At 45.6% G+C, this 20391-nt stretch overlaps 2 protein-coding genes across 2 annotated transcripts in view; both read right to left on the bottom strand.

Annotated features, from left to right (window-relative positions):
- EHD4 (EH domain containing 4) overlaps positions 1-8768 on the bottom strand; it is an 81818-nt gene extending 73050 nt beyond the window's left edge. The window contains exon 1 of the mRNA XM_003935683.3: positions 8426-8768. Coding sequence (XP_003935732.1) covers positions 8426-8661 — 236 coding nt within the window. The 5' untranslated portion in view covers positions 8662-8768. The remainder of the gene's footprint in view (positions 1-8425) is intronic.
- Positions 8769-17714: 8946 nt separating this feature from the next.
- Positions 17715-20391, bottom strand: part of PLA2G4E (phospholipase A2 group IVE) — a 38723-nt gene continuing 36046 nt past the window's right edge. Inside the window, exon 20 of the mRNA XM_074394027.1 lies at positions 17715-20193. Coding sequence (XP_074250128.1) covers positions 19973-20193 — 221 coding nt within the window. The 3' untranslated portion in view covers positions 17715-19972. The remainder of the gene's footprint in view (positions 20194-20391) is intronic.

Here is a 20391-nt window from a genome sequence, read left to right as displayed (position 1 = left end):
GGGCTGCTGAGCTAGAGAATTCAAGGCTGGAAGTGGAGGTGGCCTCCTGCCCACCCCTGAGAAGCAAGCCAACATGAGGAGGGCCATGGAGCCGGCAGACAGAGTCCTGGTGTCTCCTGCAGTCCTTGGCCAAGTCTGAAGCTTGCACATCCTGGTCGGATGGGGTTCATGAAAACATTCGTATCTTTTTATTGAAGCCATTTTCGGTTGGATTTCTTCACTTGCAACCTAAAGAGCCCTGAGACAGCACTGAGCCACTACCCTCCCAGGTACCCCATCTCTCTGGTGACTTTCCCCGTAGGGTCTCCACAAGCTCTGCTTCCTCTCACTTAGAGTCCTGCCAAAGACTTCTATTTCCCAGATGTTGGCTACTAAATGCTGACACTCCCAAGTCAACAGACCAGCCCAGATATTCATTCCCCTGAGCTCCAGACCCACATCTCACCCCTAAAGGACATCAGGACATCACCACCTTGTCCGCTCAAATATGACAGGTCTAAATCTAAACTTCATCATGCCCCATCTTCCTCTTCTTCGATCCCCGTCTCAGTGAAAGGTTCTACTCCCCACAGTTACCCCAGAAACTGGGGCCGCATGGGTGACACCCCTCCACCCTCACTCCCTGGCCCTCTTTGGGCAGCTAATTCTCTGCTCATTCCTCAGGGCTTAGCTTTTAGGCTGCATCCTCAGGGAGGCCTTTTCCAACCCGCAAGCCTGAATGAGGGGTCCCTCCTATGCCCCCACCACCCTGTGTATCTAGTGTCACAGCCCCTGTCACTCAGAGCTGTGGTGACCTGTTGACTATTTTCTGTGATGGCTGGCCCCAACCCTGAAATCAGTATCATTTGAATAAATGAACACTAGCATCTGTAGGTGTGATCTTATATTGTACATTGAAAATATAGTGTAATTTTTTGGTAAAAACTACATATCTCAATATTTTAGAGAGATCTGTAAATGGTGTAGTATTTGGGACAGCAGACTGATTTTCAGGAGCCCTAGTGCCTGGATGAGTGTAAGAACCACTAAATAGGACCCATCGTTTTTCTGTGTGAGGTTTTATTTCTTGAAAAATAGACCAACCAGGCTGCCTATTAGTGGATGCTTTCACTTCGCTTTTACTTAATTACTGAGTCTAGAAACTTATCAAGGGAATGAAGCAGGTCTTTGTTCCTATTCAGAATCCATTTCCCTGCTTAACTTTCTACTGAAGCCATTTTCTGTTGGACTTCTGTCGTTTGCAACCTAAAGGGCTCTGAGACAGCGCTGAGCCACTACCCTCCCAGGCAATTACCCCACCTCTCTGGTGACTTTCCCCCCAGGGTCTCCATAAGCTCTGCTTCCTCTCACTTAAGAAGTCCTGTGCAAGGACTTCTGTTTCCCAGATGCTGCCTACTAAATGCTGATACTCCCAAGTCAGCATCACTGGAACATCCGCCTGCTTCCAGTTTTCCAATACTTTTCATATTCTTCACAATTTCTTAAAAGTCACCAAATGCAGTTCTTTGAGCACAACTGCAAGTTATTTCATCCATGTGTCCGGCCAGAGATTTCCTGGGCCTTGCCTGTGGCAGGCCCTGAGAGAGCTCCTCATCCTGCGGTTTTAATTCCTTCTTGCACACAGCTGGGCTCCTTCTGCCATCTCTGGGGCATATTCTTGGAGGAAAAGGAGGAAGCTGCGTAGTTCTGCTTTCTGATAATATTGCAGCAAGAGCCCAAGCAGCAGGCCGATCACTTCCTGATTCTTGTTCTTGTTTTAATCATACCTAAAAAAAGGCTTTGTATTGTCCAAAGAGTTTTTGCCCTCTCAGCCCACTCCAACTTCTGGATCCTTCATACCGCCCATAAACCTTGTCTGTACCCTTACACGTGCACCCCTGCCACCTTTCCCCTATTACACACTATAGTTAAATGTTCCTATTTAAAGATTTTAAACAATTACTCTATCAACAATTTTATTAAAATTTTTTACCATACCTTGATTTTAACTACTTGAGTATTATGAACAATGAACATGTTTATACATTGACAAGAACACTAGGGGAATAGCCATACGAGGATTGTGAGGTGGCTAATTTCACTCCCTTTTCCCTCATCTTTACTCTTTTTTCTTTTTTTTGTAGAGATGGGGTCTCTCTATGTTGCCCAGGCTGGTCTTGAACTCCTGAGCTCAAGCAATTCACTAGCCTGGGCCTCCCAAAGTGTCAGGATTGCAGGTGTGAACCACTGCACCTGGCCCCTCATCTTTACTCTTTAGTTCCTTTGTCCTTGGGTTCTTTTAGCTTATTTCCACTTTGCTTTCTTTCTGGAATCCATTTTTATTTCAAATTTTTTTTTTTTTTTTTTTTTTTTTTTTTTTTTTGAGACGGAGTTTCGCTCTTGTTACCCAGGCTGGAGTGCAATGGCGCGATCTCGGCTCACCGCAACCTCCGCCTCCTGGGTTCAGGCAATTCTCCTGCCTCAGCCTCCTGAGTAGCTGGGATTACAGGCACACGCCACCATGCCCAGCTAATTTTTTGTATTTTTAGTAGAGACAGGGTTTCACCATGTCGACCAGGATGGTCTCGAACTCTCGACCTTGTGATCCACCCGCCTCGGCCTCCCAAAGTGCTGGGATTACAGGCTTGAGCCACCGCGCCCGGCCTTTATTTCAAATTATTGCACATAGATGCAGAAATTACTTGGCTGATGCTAGTTTCAGAATCATGAGAATTAAATAAATCACAGGATGCTTAGTGTTGAAAGACTGAATTGTTTCAGTTTTGTATTGAGATATAATTCATATACCAGAAAATTGAGTCTTTTACAGGGTGCACTCTGGTTTTTAGTATATTCACAAAGTTGTGCGACCAATATCATTATCCAATTTCAGAACACTTCATCACATCAAAGAGAAACGCCACGCCCACTAACAGTCATTCTCTATTTTGTTTGCATGTGGCTATCCAGTTGTCCTAGCACCATTTGTAGAACTATTGTTTTACCTACTGAATTGTCTTGATGCTTTTCTCAAAAATCAATTGACCAGGAGGCGTCCAGTGGCTCATGCCTGTAATCCCAGCATTCTGGGAGGCCAAGATGGGAGGATTACCTGAGGTCAACAGCTCGAGACCAGCCTGGACAACATGGTGAAATCCCATCTCTACTAAAAATACAAAAATTAGCCAGACGTAGTGGCATGCACCTGTAATCCCAGCTACTTGGGAGGCTGAGGCAGGGAACTGCTTGAACCCGCGAGGCAGAGGTTGCAGTGAGCCAAGATTGTGTCACTGCACTCCGGCCTGGATGACAGAGCAAGACTGTCTCAAAAAAAAAAAAAAAAAAAAGGGCTTGGCATGGTGGCTCACAGCTGTAATCCCAGCACTTTGGGAGGCAGAGGTGAATGGATCACTTGAGGTCGGGAGTTTTGTAAAAATACAAAATTAGCAGGGAATGGTGGCACATGCAAGCAATCCCAGCTACTTGGGAGGCTGAGGTAGGATAATCGCTTGAACCCAGGAGGTGGAGGTTGCAGTGAGCCAAGATTGTGCCACTGCACTGCAGTCTGGGCAACAGAGCAAGACTCTGTCTCAAAACAAAACAAAACAAAACAAGACAAGACAATTGACCATAAATGTGAGGGTTTATCTTTGAGATTTCAATTCTGTACCATTGGTCTATATGTCTGCCCTTATGCCAGTACCACATCAACTGTTAACTGCAGCTATGCACTAAGTTTTGAATCAGGAATTGTGAGTCCTCCAAACTTTGTTCTTTTTCAAGACTGTTCTGGGTCCTTTGATTTTCCACATGAATTACAGGATCAGTCTGTGATTTTGCCAAAAAGGGAGTTAGGATTCTGATAGGAATTACACTAAATCTGTAAATCAATCTGGGGAGTACTGATGTCTTAACATCTTCCAATCCATAAACACAGGACATTTTTCCATTTATTTAGGTCTTTCTTAATTTTTTTCAACAGCGTTTCATGGTTTTCAGTGTAGAAGTCTTACATCATCTCCTTTTTTTTTTTTTTTTTTTTGAGATGGAGTTTCACTCTTATTACCCAGGCTGGAGTGCAATGGCGCGATCTCGGCTCACCGCAATCTCCCCCTCCTGGGTTCAGGCAATTCTCTTGCCTCAGCCTCCTGAGTAGCTGGGATTACAGGCACGTGCCACCATGCCCAGCTAATTTTTTGTATTTTTTAGTACAGACGGGGTTTCACCATGTTGACCAGGATGGTCTCACTCTCTTGACCTCGTGATCCACCTGCCTCTGCCTCCCACAAGTGCTGGGATTACAGGCTTGAGCCACTGCGCCCGGCTTCACCTCCTTTGTTAAGTTTATTCCTGGGTATTTTATTCTTTTGGGCACTACTGGAAATAAAACTGTTTTCTTGATTTTACTTTGGGACTGTTCATTGTTTGTGTATAGAAATATGATTGATTTTTGATGTTCTACTATAAAGGACACATGCACACGAATGGTCATTGCAGCACTGTTTACGATAGCAAAGACCTGGATCCAACCCAAATGCTCATCAATGATAGACTGGACACGGAAAATGTGGCACATATACACCACAGAATATTATGCAGCCATAAAAAACGATGAGTTCATGTCCTTAGTAGGGGCATGGATGAACCTGGAAACCATCATTCTCAGCAAACTGACACAAGAGCAGAAAATCAAACACCGCATGTTCTCACTCATAGGCGGGTGTTGAACAATGAGAACACATGGACACAGGGAGAGGAGCACTACACACTGGGGCTGTTGGGGGGAATAGGGGAGGGACAGTTGGGGGTGGGGAGTTGGGGAGAGAGAGCATGGGGAGAAATGCCAGATATAGGGGAAGGGGAGGAAGGCAGCAAATCACACCGCCACATGTATACCTATGCAACTGTCTTGCAAGTTCTTCAAATGTACCCCAAAACCTTAAATGCAATAAAAAAAAGAAATGATTTTTTGTATAACGATCTTGTATCCTGCAACCCTGCCACCCTTGTTTATTTGTTCTCATAGTTTTTAAGTGGTTTCTTAGGATTCTGTACATAGAAGATCACGTCATCTGCAAAGAGTTTTACTTTTTTCTTTCCAGTCTGGGAGTCTTTTATTTTTCTTTCCTTATTTCCCTGGTCTCTACCCTCTTAAAGCCTATATAGTTTCTTGAGTGACTTCCTTCTTTTTCCCTCATTAGAATAAGTTTTCTGGGGAAAGGAGACAGAGCATGGGTAGGGAGAAAGTGGAGCTCTTAAACATGTGTACTTTGAATTCATTTCAAATGGCTTCATACTTTCTCAGTGGAAATGTCTTCCTTCACAGCACCTGGGCCTAGGGATTTTCTGGAGGAATCTTTGAAATCTGTTTTGGACACAAGCCTAGCTGAGCTCAACATCCACCCTTCCTCGGCAAGTGCGGTATCTAAGATGACATGGTCACTTTCCCCAGCACCCATTTCCCTTCCTTCTCTGGCCAATTCTTCATTGCTGGTCAAAGGTAGAAGAGCCAAGAGCAGTAAGAGACGCTTCCCAGCATGTCAGCACAGGTTCTGTCACCAGTGACCTCTTGGAATGTGCAGGAAGCCAGGGAGACAAGAATCTATGGCTATGTAGATTAAGTGCACCCCACAGCCAAGTATGAGCTTCTAGTGCCCAACTGCTAGAAGCAAACAACCCAGACCACTAATCAGGCTCTAACCAAGGCAGGATCCAGGATGGTGAGCACCCTGGGCCAACCCTTCCGCTCAAGATGAATCCACGGTTCATTTTGAGTGGGGGTAATATTTAATTCCAAGTGCACAAGTCTCCAGAGTAGTTGCCCTTTCATTTGGGGATTTCCTCCCGGGTGCTAAATCACTTCCTCCTAGCTTCAATCTGAAAAGCAATTCAGGTCTCCTGTGGCCTCACCAAGCTTCCTGCCCACACTGATTTTCTTCTAACCTCATGGGTCTACTTGTGTACATCACTTAACAACAAAGCCACTTAGCTGGTCGAAGGCCTCAAGAACAAATGACTTCCTCATAAGGTGATTTCTCCCTCACCCTAGGGTGGCCCATGGCTCCAGCACCTACTGAGAAGTGACCAGTTTGGATGAGGTAGCTGCCAGGAGTCAAACCGCAGAACCCTTCATAAAACCATGCTTAGTTACTCCACAAATTTCTCCAAATAATAAAACAGAGAGAAGAGTGAGAATACAATGAAAGAGAAATCTGGAAAAATACAAAAGATAAATTCATGTTCCTGTGAGTTGATAATCAGGCTGGCTAGCTGTCTAGTCTATGGGGGCAGAAAGGGGGCTGCCTTAACTTCCGGTAGGCACAGCATCTTTTTCTCTCTCTCTCTCTCTCTTTTTTTTTTTTTTTTAAATACTTTAAGTTCTGGGGTACATACGCAGATCATGTGGGATTGTTACATAGGTATACACATGCCAAGGTGGTTTGCTGCATCCATCCCCCTGTCATTTACATTAGGTATTTCTCCTAATGTTATTCCTCTTCAATCCCCCCACCCCCTGCTATCACTCCCCTAGTCCCCCCCACCCCCCAACAGGCCCTGGTATGTGATGTTCCCCTCCTTGTGACCATGTGTTCTAATCATTCAACACCCACTTATGAGTGAGAACAGGCAGTGTTTGGTTTTCTGTTCTTGGGTCAGTTTACAGAGAATGATGGTTTCTAGCTTCATCCGTTTCCCTGCAAACGACATGAATGCATCCTTCTTTATGGCTGCATAGTATTCCATGGCGTATATGTGCCACGTTTTCTTTATCCAGTCTATCACTGAAGGGCATTTGGGTTGGTTCCAAGTCTTTGCTATTGTAAACAGTGGCACAGTGTTTTGAAGGGGCTACCTCCCTGATGACACCTGGGTACGACAAGGACCTCACGGCAGACAAACAGGAGGAAATGCCGAGGGTGTGGGAACATGCCACCTCTAAATTCCAAAAATACACACCCTTCTTGTATGTTTCAACAATACCGCTTCCCATCTGTGTACTACTTGGCCATTTATTATCCCAAGTACCTAAAAACTAGTCAGTATTACCGAGACCTTAAGTGTGGCACCTGTTTGTCATCTTTCAAGGTACCAGTTACCGTAATACAGATATGGTTCATTTTGAGTGTCTGGGTGATATATTTACTTCTATTTTTGTCTTGTTCATAAGCACCAAATAAAGCAATTTTGAAATTCCTTTCTTCGGTCTTCCTTCACACTCAATTTATTGTCTAGACTCTAGAACAACATTTCAACACACAGTATGTTTGCTTTGCAGAATTCATTTACCACGTAGCTGGAGGCCTGGATTTAACATATTTCCTGTAGTGACAACTACTCTATTTGTAGGAACTATTTAGGTCACTGGAGTGGAGAAAAAGAGGTCGCTACTTAACAGAAATGGCATGTATCCAAATATGGATGCAGTATTCTGAACACCTGTTGAACATCAAATGATGAAGAGATTGTTACAATTTCCAAAACCCTGGACCAAAATCTTAAATGATTAGCACTTTGTTTCAACTGATACATGGTTTAAGTCAGAAAAACAAGTCTTCTTACCAAAAAAAAAGTGAACCTAACTCTGCTGGCTGCTTTAGAAATAAAACAGGTGATTAACAAAGCAATCTGTTTTTGTGTAAATTATTTCCCAGCTAAAGTCACTTCAGATGAAACTATATGATTTGAACCACAGGGCACGTACAGTGATCGTGTGCTTTTGGAAACACGCTAAGCATGACAAATATTTTCAGTTGTCAAGGGTGAGCGAGGAGGGAATGACCCACCTAAGAAATGGAAACTAACAAATGGTAATATGACACTCCCCCTTAGTTCCACGGGCTGGTGCGGCTGCTACATGCTGCAGTTCACTTCCTACTAAACGCTGTGCATGAGCTGAAGGAAGGCGGCCTCTTCATCCCCTCCCCAGAACACTGTGGGGTGGCACGTAAAGACCTCAAGGGAAGGCGGCCTGGGCGATGCCCTCTCCTGCTGCCATTCATTTGTTCACTAAATAAGTTATGTGCAGGGCACTGTGCTGGGAGCTTACTCTCCAACTAGGACTCCGTAGCCACTCGGATATCCCACGCCTCTGCCCCTATTTGCATCCCTAGGTGTCACTCCCGTGTCCAGAGGATGCTGATTCTGGCTCGCGCCCCTCCCTCCCTTGGGGCCTCCGGCCAGGGCGACGGGACAAGGCCGGCAGGAGCAAAGCCTTCCGAACCGCAATGAAAGAGAGCTCCGAGTGCGCAGGGCGCGGGTTCACGAGACCCTCTGGCGCCCGAGGCCGGCCAGCCGGGGCGGGGCCGAGGGCACCGGGCGTCGCGCTTAGGGAGGGGTCCCCGAGGTCGCGCCTGCCGGGAGGGGCAGCGGCGGGAGGCGGCAGCCCGCGGCGCACACGTGGGGAAGGCGGCGCCGGGCGGGGGCCGGGCGAGGGGCGGCGGCGTACCTGATGAAGGTGGTCTTGCCGGTGCTGTACTGGCCCACCAGCAGGATCATGGGCTTGTTCTCGAAGTCGGCGTCCTCCAGCGCGGGCGAGTGGAACTCGTGGAAGCGGTACGCCTCCTCCAGCGGCAGCACCTTGCGCAGGTAGAGCGAGCGCAGCCCGCCCGTCACCGTCTGCACCGCGTCCGCGCCTCCGGCGCGCTCGCGCCCGCCAGCCTGCCGCCCCAACCAGCTGAACATCCTGCCGCCAGTCCACGCTCGGCTGGGACCCTGCTCCGGGTTCGACCCTCCCCGGCTCGCACAGAGTCGCTCCGGCCGCGCGAGCCGCCGCCCGAGCCCGGCCCCGCCTCGCGCTGCCACAGCCAATCCTCGGCCGCTACGTCACGTGCGCTCGCTCACTATTCAGAGGAGTTCTCTCAGGTCCTTCCTGATTGGACCTCTGCCAGAGAGGGGTGGAAGCGTCAGCCAATGGAGAGGAGGTTCTTAATGAGTTACTGATGACGGGTCAGTCTAGAGGACTGGGAGGGGAGAGGGTGTCTCCCGGGCAGGGTGGCGCTGACTGGTCATGCCTAGGGCCCCCGTCTGGGCGCCGGGGCCCCATCTCTGGCCAGGTGGCATCGGCTTCCGGGTAAATCTGCACTGTCCAAAGAGAGCCTCGGGAGAATGCTCCATCTCCTGGAATGTTTACTCATTCAGGCCTCGGGACGTCGATACTGGGGATAAAAAGTTCAGAAAGTGGATGGGCAAGTTCTGTCTTCCCAGGGCGGGTCGTTATGACTCCATTTTACAGGCCAAGAGACCCAGGCTCACCGGCATAATTGACATAATCTTAAGAAGGGGAAGTGGACTGGAATCTATTTCAGAAGCTGTTTCTCCTGCTTCTCCACATTGCCCTCACTAAATTCTGGATTAACTAAAGGCCATTTCCCCTTAGTTTTCTTTATTTGATTTTCTGTATAGCCAAAAGTTTAGTCGTTACTCTCATTATTACATTATCGTCATGATTACAATCTTATTTCCACATATTGACATATGAGTTATTGTCACCGCCTAGCTGTTTCTTTTCTTTTCTTTCTTTCTTTTTTTTTTTTTTCTCTTTTTGAGACGGAGTCTCGCACTGTCGCCCGGGCTGGAGTGCAGTGGTGCGATCTCGGCTCACTGCAACCTCCGCCTCCCGAGTTCAGGCGATTCTCCTGCCTCAGCCTCCCGAGTAGTTGGAACTACAGGTGCCCCCAACGACGCCCGGCTAATTTTTGTATTTTAGTAGAGATGGGGTTTTTCCATGTTGGCCAGGCTGGTCTTGAACTCTTGACCTCAGGTGATCCACTTGCCTCGGCCTCCCAAAGTGCTGGGATTACAGCGCGAGCCACCGCACCCAGTCTAGCTGTTTCTTTTCTAGGTTAAAAGGACACTCACTTATCTAAGATGAGATTGGGGCACATCTTTGTGCCCCAATAACTTTCTCAGTTATTTCAGAGCATTTCTTTTTTTTTTTTTTTTAAGGTATATACACATTTTATTCAAAAAAAGTTTACAGTTTTCATTATACACAACTATTAAGAGGTTATAGTCAGAGGAGGCATGTGTCCTGTTGACAGACGTGCCTACTAGATCATCACAATGCAAGGAAAAGGGTGGAAGGGAGGACACAGGGTGAGGAAAAGTAAGCAATAAAAAGCTTAGATTTCAGTTAGGGCTGGTAGTCCCTTTTATCTTTTCAAGTATCACATGTTATGTACCAAATACAATCCATAAATAATGGCCACTTCTTCCCATGCCCACAGCCAAGATGCGTGTTTGGCTAAATTCAGAGCCCTGGCCCTTCCAAAGATGAATGGAAAACCTGCACACCAGAGGGCCAAACCCACTTCTCAAAGGGCTTCCTCCACTCATCTCACCCCTAAGGGAATCACTAGGAAGTTCAGGGGCCAGAGAAAGCATGAACGTGGATTCAGAAGTCCAAAGAAATGCAGTTCTTTGCGCCCAATCAGAGATATTTGATTTCATTCAACAAGGCTGGGAAGTTGATTTAAAAACCTTGCTAACTTTTGTAAATGGCTTTCACTTTTCTAATAGTCACTGAGACATATAAGGGCCACATGCCATTTAAAATCAAATGCTAGTTCCTAGAGATGGAGTGTCTAGAAACTTGACCTGTGGAGGCTGGACACCTTTGGTGTCCTCAGTTATAGCTTAGGAATATTTCTCAGTTATTTCAGAGCATTTCTTGGTGTGATCCATGGGGCTACCTGCATATATGGATTTATGACCTGGGATGCTTGTTAAAATGCAGATTCCTGGTCCCCAGTCCAGACCTAGTGAGTTTTAAAATATTGAGGAGACCACCGGGCGCGGTGGCTCACGCCTGTAATCCTAGCACTTTGGGAGGCCGAGGTGGGTGGATCACCTGAGGTCAGGAGTTCAAGACCAGCCTGGCCATCATGGTGAAACCTCATCTTTATTTTTTGTTTAAAAATATATTTTAAAAAATATTGAGGAGACTAGAGCTGAACAGATGCCCTAGGTGACTCTGATGTGCCCTGAATCTGGGGAAACAGTACACATTGCAGTATTTCTCCGACCTGACAAAAATACAGATTCTGATTCGGTAGGTATAGGATGGGGCCCATGACTCTGCATTTCTAACAGACTCTTGAGTATTGCCATTGCTACCTATCCATGGACCATATACCAAGGCTGTGGTGGAAAGAGAACAGGACTTGGCATCAAAAGATCTGGGTTTGAAGCTTGCCTAGGAAAATGAATGGCTATGTAACTTTCAATGTGATGAGTTACCTCTCTGTCCTAGCTTTCTTATGAGCAAAATGGAAACTCCTTTGGAGTTGTCCTGTGGGTCACATAGTTGGAGGGAATTGTATGTAACTAGGGAAGTGAAAAGAAAGCCAAGGAAAAATTAAGTTAGACATCTGCCTTGTGTCAAAATAGAACAAAGTTTGAAATGTAAAAATAAAATGAAACCAGTGCACTACTAGAAGAAAGTAGAAGAGATTTATACAGTTTTGGGGTGGAAAATTATGAAAGAAAAGGCTGACATATTTGACAACAAAAGTAAAATCTTCAATGTATTTTTAAAAAATACATGAAAGCAAACCAATATAAATACAATCTTACCATATGATGCAGAAATCAGCTCCTTGGTATTTACCCAAATGAGTTGAAAACTTATGTCCACACAAAAACCTGCACATGGATGTTTACAGTGGCTTTATTCATAGGTACCGAAAATTGGAAGCAACTAACATGTCCCTCAGTAAGTGAATGGGTAATCTGCGGTACATCCAAGCAATGGAATATTATTCAGCACTAAAAAGAAATGAGCGGGCTGGGTGAGGTGGCTCATGCCTGTAATCCTAACACTTTGGGAGGCCGAGGTGGGTAGATGATCACAAGGTCAGGAGTTCAAGACCAGCCTGACCAATATGATAAAACTCCCATCTCTACTAAAAATACAAAAATTAGCCAGGCATGGTGGCACCCACCTGTAGTCCCAGCTACAGGAGAATCAACTGAACCTGGGAGGCAGAGGTTGCAATGAGCCAAAATTGTGCCACTGCACTCCAGCCTGGGTGACAGAGCAAGACTCTATCTCAAAAAAAAAAAAAAAAAAAAAAAGAAAGAAAGAAAAGAAATGAGCTATGAGCTATCAAGCCATAAAAAGACACAGAGGAAACTTAAACACATATTACTAAGTGAAGCCAATCCAAAAAGGCTATATACTGTACGATTTCATCTTTATGACATTCTGGAGAAGGCAAAATTATGGAAGCAGTAAAAAGGTTAGTAGTGTCTAGGTGTTAGGGAGAGGGAAGGAATGAATAGGCAGAGAACAGAGGATTTTTATGGCAGTGGCTCTACTTTGTATGGTACTATAATGATGGATACATGTCATTATATACTTGTCAAAACCCACAGAATGTACAACACTGAGAGTGAATGTGATAATGACTTGTGAATTTCAGATCAGTTTTAGGTTCACAGCAAAATGGAGCATAAAGTACAGAGAGTTCCTCCTGCCATCACACCCAGCCTACCCCACTATCAACATTCTGCACCAAGTGAACAACATTACAGTCAATAAACCTAACCTAAATTGACACATCATTAAATTAACTCAAAATGGAACTAGATATAAAACTAATATAAATGTAGAACTAATTGTAAAACTTAAGATTATAAAACTTCTAGAAGAAAAATGGAAGAAAATTTTTGTGACCTTGGGTTAGAGGACCCCAAAAGCACAATCCATAAAAGAAAAAAAAATTGGTAAATTGGACTTCATCAAAATTGAGAACTTCTGACATTTGAAAGTACTATGAAGAGAATGAAAAGACAAGGCAGAGAATATGTTTGCAAATCACATATCTGATAAAGGGCTTGTATCCAGAATATTAAAAAGGTCTTAAAACTTAATAGCAAAACCTCCAATTTTAAAAAATGGAAAAAAGATCTAAATGTATTTTACAAAAGAAGATATATGGAGGGTATATAAGCACATGAAAAGATGTTCAACATTGTTGGTTGTTAGGAAAATGCAAATTTAAACCACAGCAAGATACTGCTACATACCTATTAGAATGTCTAAAATTAGGAAGACTGATCATGCCAATTATTGATGAGGATGTGGAGGAGCTGGAACTCTCATACATGGTTGGTCAGAATGTAAAATGGTACAATCACTTTGGAAAAGTGTTGCCGTTTCTTAAAGAGTAGAACGTACACTTACCACATGACCCAGAAGGGGAGGAGCAGAAGGAAGGATTGCAAAGGGCACTGGAAAGCTTTGGGGGCTGAAGGGTTTATTCACTATCTTTACTGTGGTAATGGTTTCAACGTTGTATACATATGTAAAAACTCATCAAATTATGTGCGGTGGATCCTCCATATCTATGTGTTCTGTATCCATGAATGTGACTAACCACAGATGGAAGATATTTGGGGGAAAAAATGGATGGTTGGATCCATACCGAACACATACAGACCTTTTTTCCTTTTTGTTATTCCCTAAGCAACATAATATAACAACTATTTTCATATCATCTACATTGTATAGTAAGTAATCTAGATATGATTTAAAGTATATGGGTTCATGGTGGATGGCATTTTAAGTTTAAAAAAAGTATATGGAGGATGTGCTTAGGCTGTATGCAAATACGATACCATTTTATATAAGGAACTTGAGCATCCATGGTTTTGGTATCCCCAGGGGTCCTGGACTCAGGGATAAATGCACTTTAAATATATGCAGTTGATGGTATGTTGATTACACCTTGATTAGTTGTAAAATACGGTCATGCTTTTTGACTCAGGAATTGTTATCTTGAGGAAATTTATCCTGAGGATATTTATACTGAGGAAACAATGAATGTAAACTTTTATCTAAGAGGAGGTTTGTCAGCATGGAGCTGTCTATCATCATGGAGGATTAGATAAGCTAATTATGGATTCCTATGTGGTTACTGAAAACTATATCAAATGAGAAGAATATTAATGATGTGGTGCAAAAATGCTCAAAATATACTTTTAAGTGGGAAAAGGCTAGGTTACAGAAGTGAACGTACGTGCAGCTGCTATGGAAAACAGTATGGAGGTTCTGCCCAGGTGCAGCGGCTCGTGCCTGTAATCCCAGCACTCTGGGAGGCCGAGGCAGGTGGATCCCTTGAGGTAAGGAGTTGGAGACCAGCCTGGCCAAGATAGCAGAACCCTATCTCTACCCAAAATACAAAAATTAGCTGGGTGTGGTGGTGGATACCTGTAATCCCAGCTACTCAGGAGGCTGAGGTGGGAGGATCACCTGAACCTGGGAGGTGGAGGTTGTAGTAAACCGAGATCGTGCCACTGCACTCCAGCCTGGGTGACAGACTGAGACTGTCTCAAAAAAAAAAAAAAAGAACTTCCATATGATTTACCAATCCCCAACTTGGGTATAGATATAAAAGAATTAAAAGCAGGATCTCAAAGAGTTATTTGCCCACCCAGGTTCACAGCAGCATCATTCATTATAGCCAAGAGGTGGAAGCAAGCCACTGTCCATTAATGGATGAATGGATAATTGAAATGTAACACACACACACACAGGAATAGTATTCATCCTTAAAATGGAAGAAAATTCTGGTACATGCTACACCCTGCAACATAGATGAACCTTGAGGACACTGTGCTAAGTGAAATAAGCCAGTCACAAACAGCCAAATCTCAGATAAGGCTTCTAAAGTAGTGAAATTCATAGAAACAGGAAGCAGAACAGTGGTTATCAGGGGATGGAGAGAGGGAGACTGGGGAGTTGTTCAATAGGCATAGAGTTTTAGTTTTGCAAAATGAAAAAGGGATAGAGATCTGTTGCACAGCAATGAGAACATGCCTAACACTACTGAACTATAGACTTAAAATTATTAAAATGGTAAATTGTGTGGGTATTTCTTACCACACTTTTTAAAAGTGAATGTACAAGATTTTTGTACTTTTGTTTAAAAATATTTAAAGTGTCCAAGAAAAAAAGGGAAGGATAAACCTCCAAATAATGATGATGTCTGAGTTTTGGAATGGTAAGTGTTCTTTGTTTCCTCTTTATAAGCTGTAGCATTTTTCAAATTTTATGCAATAATCAAGTTCATGTTATAAAAGCAGAAACAATTTCAGGAAGAAACAAAAAGTACTCTCTTTAATCTAAAAGAAAAAAAAAAGAAAGTCCTGAAAGCATCTGGCCAGATGTGGCACTGGCCCCATCTTGCTTTGCTCCCTGCTTGCCTTCTTGCCTTCATGCAGCTGCAGCTTTCTTATTATTTTTGTGGGCACATAATAGATGTGTATATTTATGGGGCAGCAGCAGCTTTCTTTTATATTTTAATATTTTTTGAGACAGAGTCTTGCTCTGTTGCCAGGCTGGAGTGCAGTGGTACCATCTTGGTTCACTGCAACCTCCACCTCCCGGGTTCAAGCAATTCTCCTGCCTCAGCCTCCCGAGTAGCTGGGACTACAGGTGCACCACCATGCCCAGCTAACTTTTTTTGTATTTTTAGTAGAGACAGGGTTTCACCATGTTGGCCAGGATGGTCTCAATCTCCCAACCTCGTGATCTGCTCACCTTGGCCTCCCAAAGTGCTGAGATTACAGGTGTGAGCCCCCACTCTCAGCCTATTTTAATTGTTTGTGGGGGCACATAGTAGCTGTGTATATTCATGGGGCAGAGGCAGCTTTCTTGTTCTTGCTCTGTCTGCAGTGAAGCAGAAGAGTGGCGGATTCTCCCTGCCATAGTCATGTTGCATCTGTTTACAAATCATGCTCCTCTTTTTGCTTTTCTTCCTTCATACTAAACAGTCCCAATGTAGTCACTCTTTCATCTGAACCCAGTTGTCTCTCAGGTTAAATCCTATCACAGGCAGTTCTACGAGGGAGTACCCTTAGTCGTTCAGAAATCGGTAAGAAGACTCAGGACTCCCCTTATTACATGGCACTTTTTAAAAAATCTTGATGCTGGGCGTGGTGGCTTACGCCTGTGATCCCAGCACTTTGGGAGGCCGAGGCAGGTGGATCATGAAGTTAAGAGATTGAGACCATCCTGGTCAACATGGTGAAACCCCGTCTCTACTAAAAATACAAAAAATCAGCTGGGCATGGTGGTGCGTGCCTGTAATCCCAGTTACTCGGGAGGCTGAGGCAGGATAATTGCCTGAACCCAGGAGGCAGAGGTTGCGGTGAGCCGAGATCGCGCCATTGCACTCCAGCCTGGGTAACAAGAGCGAAACTCCGTCTCAAAAAAAAAAGAAAAAAAATCTTGATAATTTGATGGTCACAAGATTTGCTCTAGATCATGTTCAGTGGTTCGCATTAAATGGTGATCAAGTCCAGCGTTTTACTCTGAAAACTGGACTGCAGAGTGGTCAAGGCCTGGAAGGCTCGTACTGAGACCAGGTGGTGGCATGACCTGTCTCTGTTGCCACTCACCCAGGTCACTGCCGCCACCCAGAGGAGGGCTTATATGACACAAAGGTGCAGATGGCTAGGAGGTACTTGCAGGAAGTCGGCTAGTTGTCTATAAATTGTCCTTCTTTCACAGCAGACCTCTGAGTTTTAGGTGGGTGCATTGCCGCCCACGTAAAAACCAAAAATTTCCAGGCTCCCCACACTTAAGTGTGGTGATGGAAGTCCTGGGAAGGGAGGGTTTCCAGAAGGAAGGAGTGGTCTGCGGTGCAAACACTGAGAACAATCAAGTCAGATAAGGCCTGTACAGGACTGGTGGGTTTAGCTCAGTGCATTTGGCAGTGAGGAGACCACTGGTGACCTTGGGGAGAAGTGTTTTCCTGGGGAGGCAGCGGGGACAGGGTAACTGGTGTGTGGGAGTGGGTGGGGTGCTAGCTGCCTTTTTGGGAAGAAAGGGTGGATACAAGGAGGGAGGAGTTTCATTTATTTTGTCAATTTCATCATCTTCATCATCTTCATTATAGGCAGAGAGTGGGAAGTGGGAGGGAGTTCCTGCTGCAGGACATCGTGTGCTTGTTCTGTCGGGGCCGATGACACTTTTGTCATTTCCATAGCTAACTCATCATTTAAGTTCTCATGTATGCATAACAATCTTTTCGTGGTTTTCCCCAAAACCAAAATGTAAGTTCCTAGAAAGTGGAGATTGTTTATAGTTTGCTGTATACAGAGTAGGTGCTTTGTTGGTGTTAATTGCCTCTGCTTCCTCTTTTTTTTTTTTTTTTTTTTTTTTTAGCAGAGTTTCGCTCTTGTTACCCAGGCTGGAGTGCAATGGCGCGATCTCGGCTCACCGCAACCTCCGCCTCCTGGGTTCAGGCAATTCTCTTGCCTCAGCCTCCTGAGTAGCTGGGATTACAGGCACGCACCACCATGCCCAGCTAATTTTTGTATTTTTAGTAGGGGTTTCACCATGTTGACCAGGATGGTCTCAATCTGTCGACCTCGTGATCCACCCGCCTCGGCCTCCCAAAGTGCTGGGATTACAGGCTTGAGCCACCGCACCCAGCCAGCCTCTGCTTCCTCTCAAGCAATGTTTCCTGAAACATATCTGAGCTTGAAACAGCATGGATCTGTCCATGCTGGTGCACCACTAATTGATGACGTGGCTTCCTGAAAGTGGAGGAGCACCTCACCACAAGAAGAAAGCCTTGCAGTAGGAAATAAAGCTGCTTGAGGAGAGGTGGGATGGGATGGAAACAGCCTACTCACTCTCCCAGGACTGGTGAGGAGGAAGCCTGGAGGGAGGGCAGGGTTATGCATATTCTGCAGCGTCAGATAACAAAGCAGATGAGTCAGCGGCATTCACCTGGCGTTTTATTCCAGGCGCAAATAATATGATGATTTTTATGAACCTCATTTAACAAACGTTGATGAATCCAAGGCATGGCTGCCTTTGCCTTACGATAAACAAGTCCTGTCTGTTGCTTGGCTCACTCTTTGATACTTGAAGGAAAATCTGTTGCAGTCAGAAAGAAAAGATGTCAAAGTGGAGGCAGCCAGTTGCTCTGGTGGAGGGAGGGCTGGTGTCCCAGGTTAGCATTACGTGGGTAGGGGCCAGTTTTGCCCGTCCAGAGCTCAGTTTATCGGAGGGAGTGGCATAAATCCATGCCTCTCAAACTTTAATATGCATAAGAATCACAGGGGGTGTGGGAGATTCCCACGAGGGCGTGGGAAATGCAGCTTCTGAAAATGCAGCTTCTGATTTAGTGGCATAAATCCATGCTTCTCAAACTTTAATATGCATGAGAATCACAGGGGGTGTGGGAGATTTCCACGATGGTGTGGGAATCTCCTGAAAATGCAGCTTCTAATTTAGTAGAGCCGGGCTGAGGCCTGAGATTCTACATGTCTCACCAGTTCCCGGCTGCACTTTGAGTAGCAAGGATGTAAATTGGAGGCCGATTTTTCTAAACTTTTGGTACCTGTCACCACTGGTTTCCTCACAACCCAAAGACTGCTTAGGCAGCACGGTGGCCCAGAAACGGGATTCTGCCTTCCAGGGTTGCTGGGTTTCCTGCAGACCTCATGTCTTCCCGCCTTTTTGCTTTCACCTTATCAGCCCGAGCCTGTCAATGGCTCTGGTTATGCATTTCCTTGGTTATGTTTCCAGCCTGAAGGGAGACCCGTTGACTTAGGGCTTCTCTGTGTCCCAGAGTTTTCCCAGAGATTCGTTAGAAAGCAATCTTCAAGGATGGGGTTCTTCCTCTGAGGGCTAACCCAGTATTTTTTTTGATTAATTCTTCCTGGTTTCAGTCTCTCTGGGTGATTCTCCAAGAGTTGGAATGCACTGGCCAGAATGATGACAAGACAGATAAGAGGAATCACATTTAGAAATAAGTAATCCCATCTGGCAGCCAGAGAGATAGGGCGGTAAGATGCTGAGCAATGCTCTTGGAGCAGGATCTTCCATGAGCACCGACAGCTGGAGTGGGGGCGCTGGATGCGTCACCTGCCTGCCACCTGACTTCATTTATCTGCAGCCTGCCTGACCTTGCTGAACTCCATCCCAGATCCTCATTTGGTGAACCTGGGCTGTAGACTTGGGCTTTGCCTGGCATTTCTTTGGAGCTGGATGCTTGGGCATGACTGCCTGGTCATGATCACATTGATGACCAGCTATGGAGCTCTGAGTAGCTGCAGAGAGCCTCTGAAACCGACCACTTACTTGGCTTTGTTGTGGCAGAGACTGGCTTGTCTCTAGGGCTCCATCTAGATCTTCTAGCTTCATGCTTGCCATTAATACCCAGATTCATAAAAGTAAAAATCACAAACTAGAATTGCCTATAAAAATGAGACTAGGGCCGGGCTCAGTGGTTCATGCCTGTAATCCCAGCACTTTGGGAGGTGGATCATTTGAGGTCAGGAGTTTGAGACCAGCCTAGCCTACATGGCGAAACCCCATCTTTACTAAAAATACAAAAAATTAGCTGGGCGTAGTGGAGGTGCCTGTAATCCCAGCTACTTGGGAGGCTGAGGCAGGAGAATTGCTTGAACCAGGGAGGTGGAGGTTGCAGTGAGCCGAGATCGCACCATTGCACTTCAGCCTGGCGACAGAGCAAGACTCCATCTAAAAAAATAAAACATGAGACTAGAATTGCCTTAAATTTTAAAGTGTTTTTCAGAGTAATGCATAGTGTCTGTCAGGTCCTCCTGTGCATTTGTCTAGGCCTGCCACACAAGGTGGAGGGCAGAGAGAGGAGGGCTGCCAGCCCTGGGCTCCACCTCTGAGTCGAGGTTTCTGGAGGTGTAGCCTCTTTCCCATGCTTTCCTCTCCACAGATGTGCGAGAGCCTGTGGCTATGAGACTGCCTTCTCCACAGGGAAGCACTTAAAGCAATTCCAGTGGGTATAGAGCCCCAACAGGGCTGCTCTCTCTCTCTGACTTTCTCAACTTTAAAAAAAAATTTTATATTTCATTAGAAAGCCCAGGACAACCTGCTCGCAACCCGTCGTCAGAGAGCAGAGCTGGCTTTGTAGTAACCTGGTTGGCCCTGATGGGTCCTGTGCCTCTGGCGGTAGAAGCTGACACAGGGCGGGGGAGGCTCCCTGGGCGGGGGCTAGGAGGGACACCGGCCCTTCAGCCCCTTCTTCTTCTCCACTGCGAGCCGCAGGGCGTGGAGGAGCGTGTCCTTATTATTCAGGATGTTGTACTCGGAGAGTTTCACCAGCTTGTCGAAGGTGGCCTCCGTGTACGTCAGCTCCTTGGTGGCATAGGGAGTTTTGGGACCATAAATATCCACCTGGCCGAGCTCCAGCTCCTCGGGGCTTCGCTCTACACCTGGGGGCAGCAGGAGGACTTGTTATAGATTCTGCCATGTTAGGTTGGAATGACTTGTTGCCACATCTGTCCCCAAGGCCCACCAACCTGCACTCATGGACACACACACACACCCGCATGAAAACGTGTACACATGTATCCTCACACACACGCACGCACACTCTTCAGGGTGGGGTACAGCTTGCCCGTTGGAGGATT

Source organism: Saimiri boliviensis, chromosome 2 (assembly GCF_048565385.1).
Source record: "Saimiri boliviensis isolate mSaiBol1 chromosome 2, mSaiBol1.pri, whole genome shotgun sequence".
Lineage (NCBI taxonomy): Eukaryota > Metazoa > Chordata > Mammalia > Primates > Cebidae > Saimiri > Saimiri boliviensis.
The sequence above is the reverse complement of the archived record's forward strand: the minus strand, read 5'-3'. Positions and strand labels throughout refer to the sequence as shown.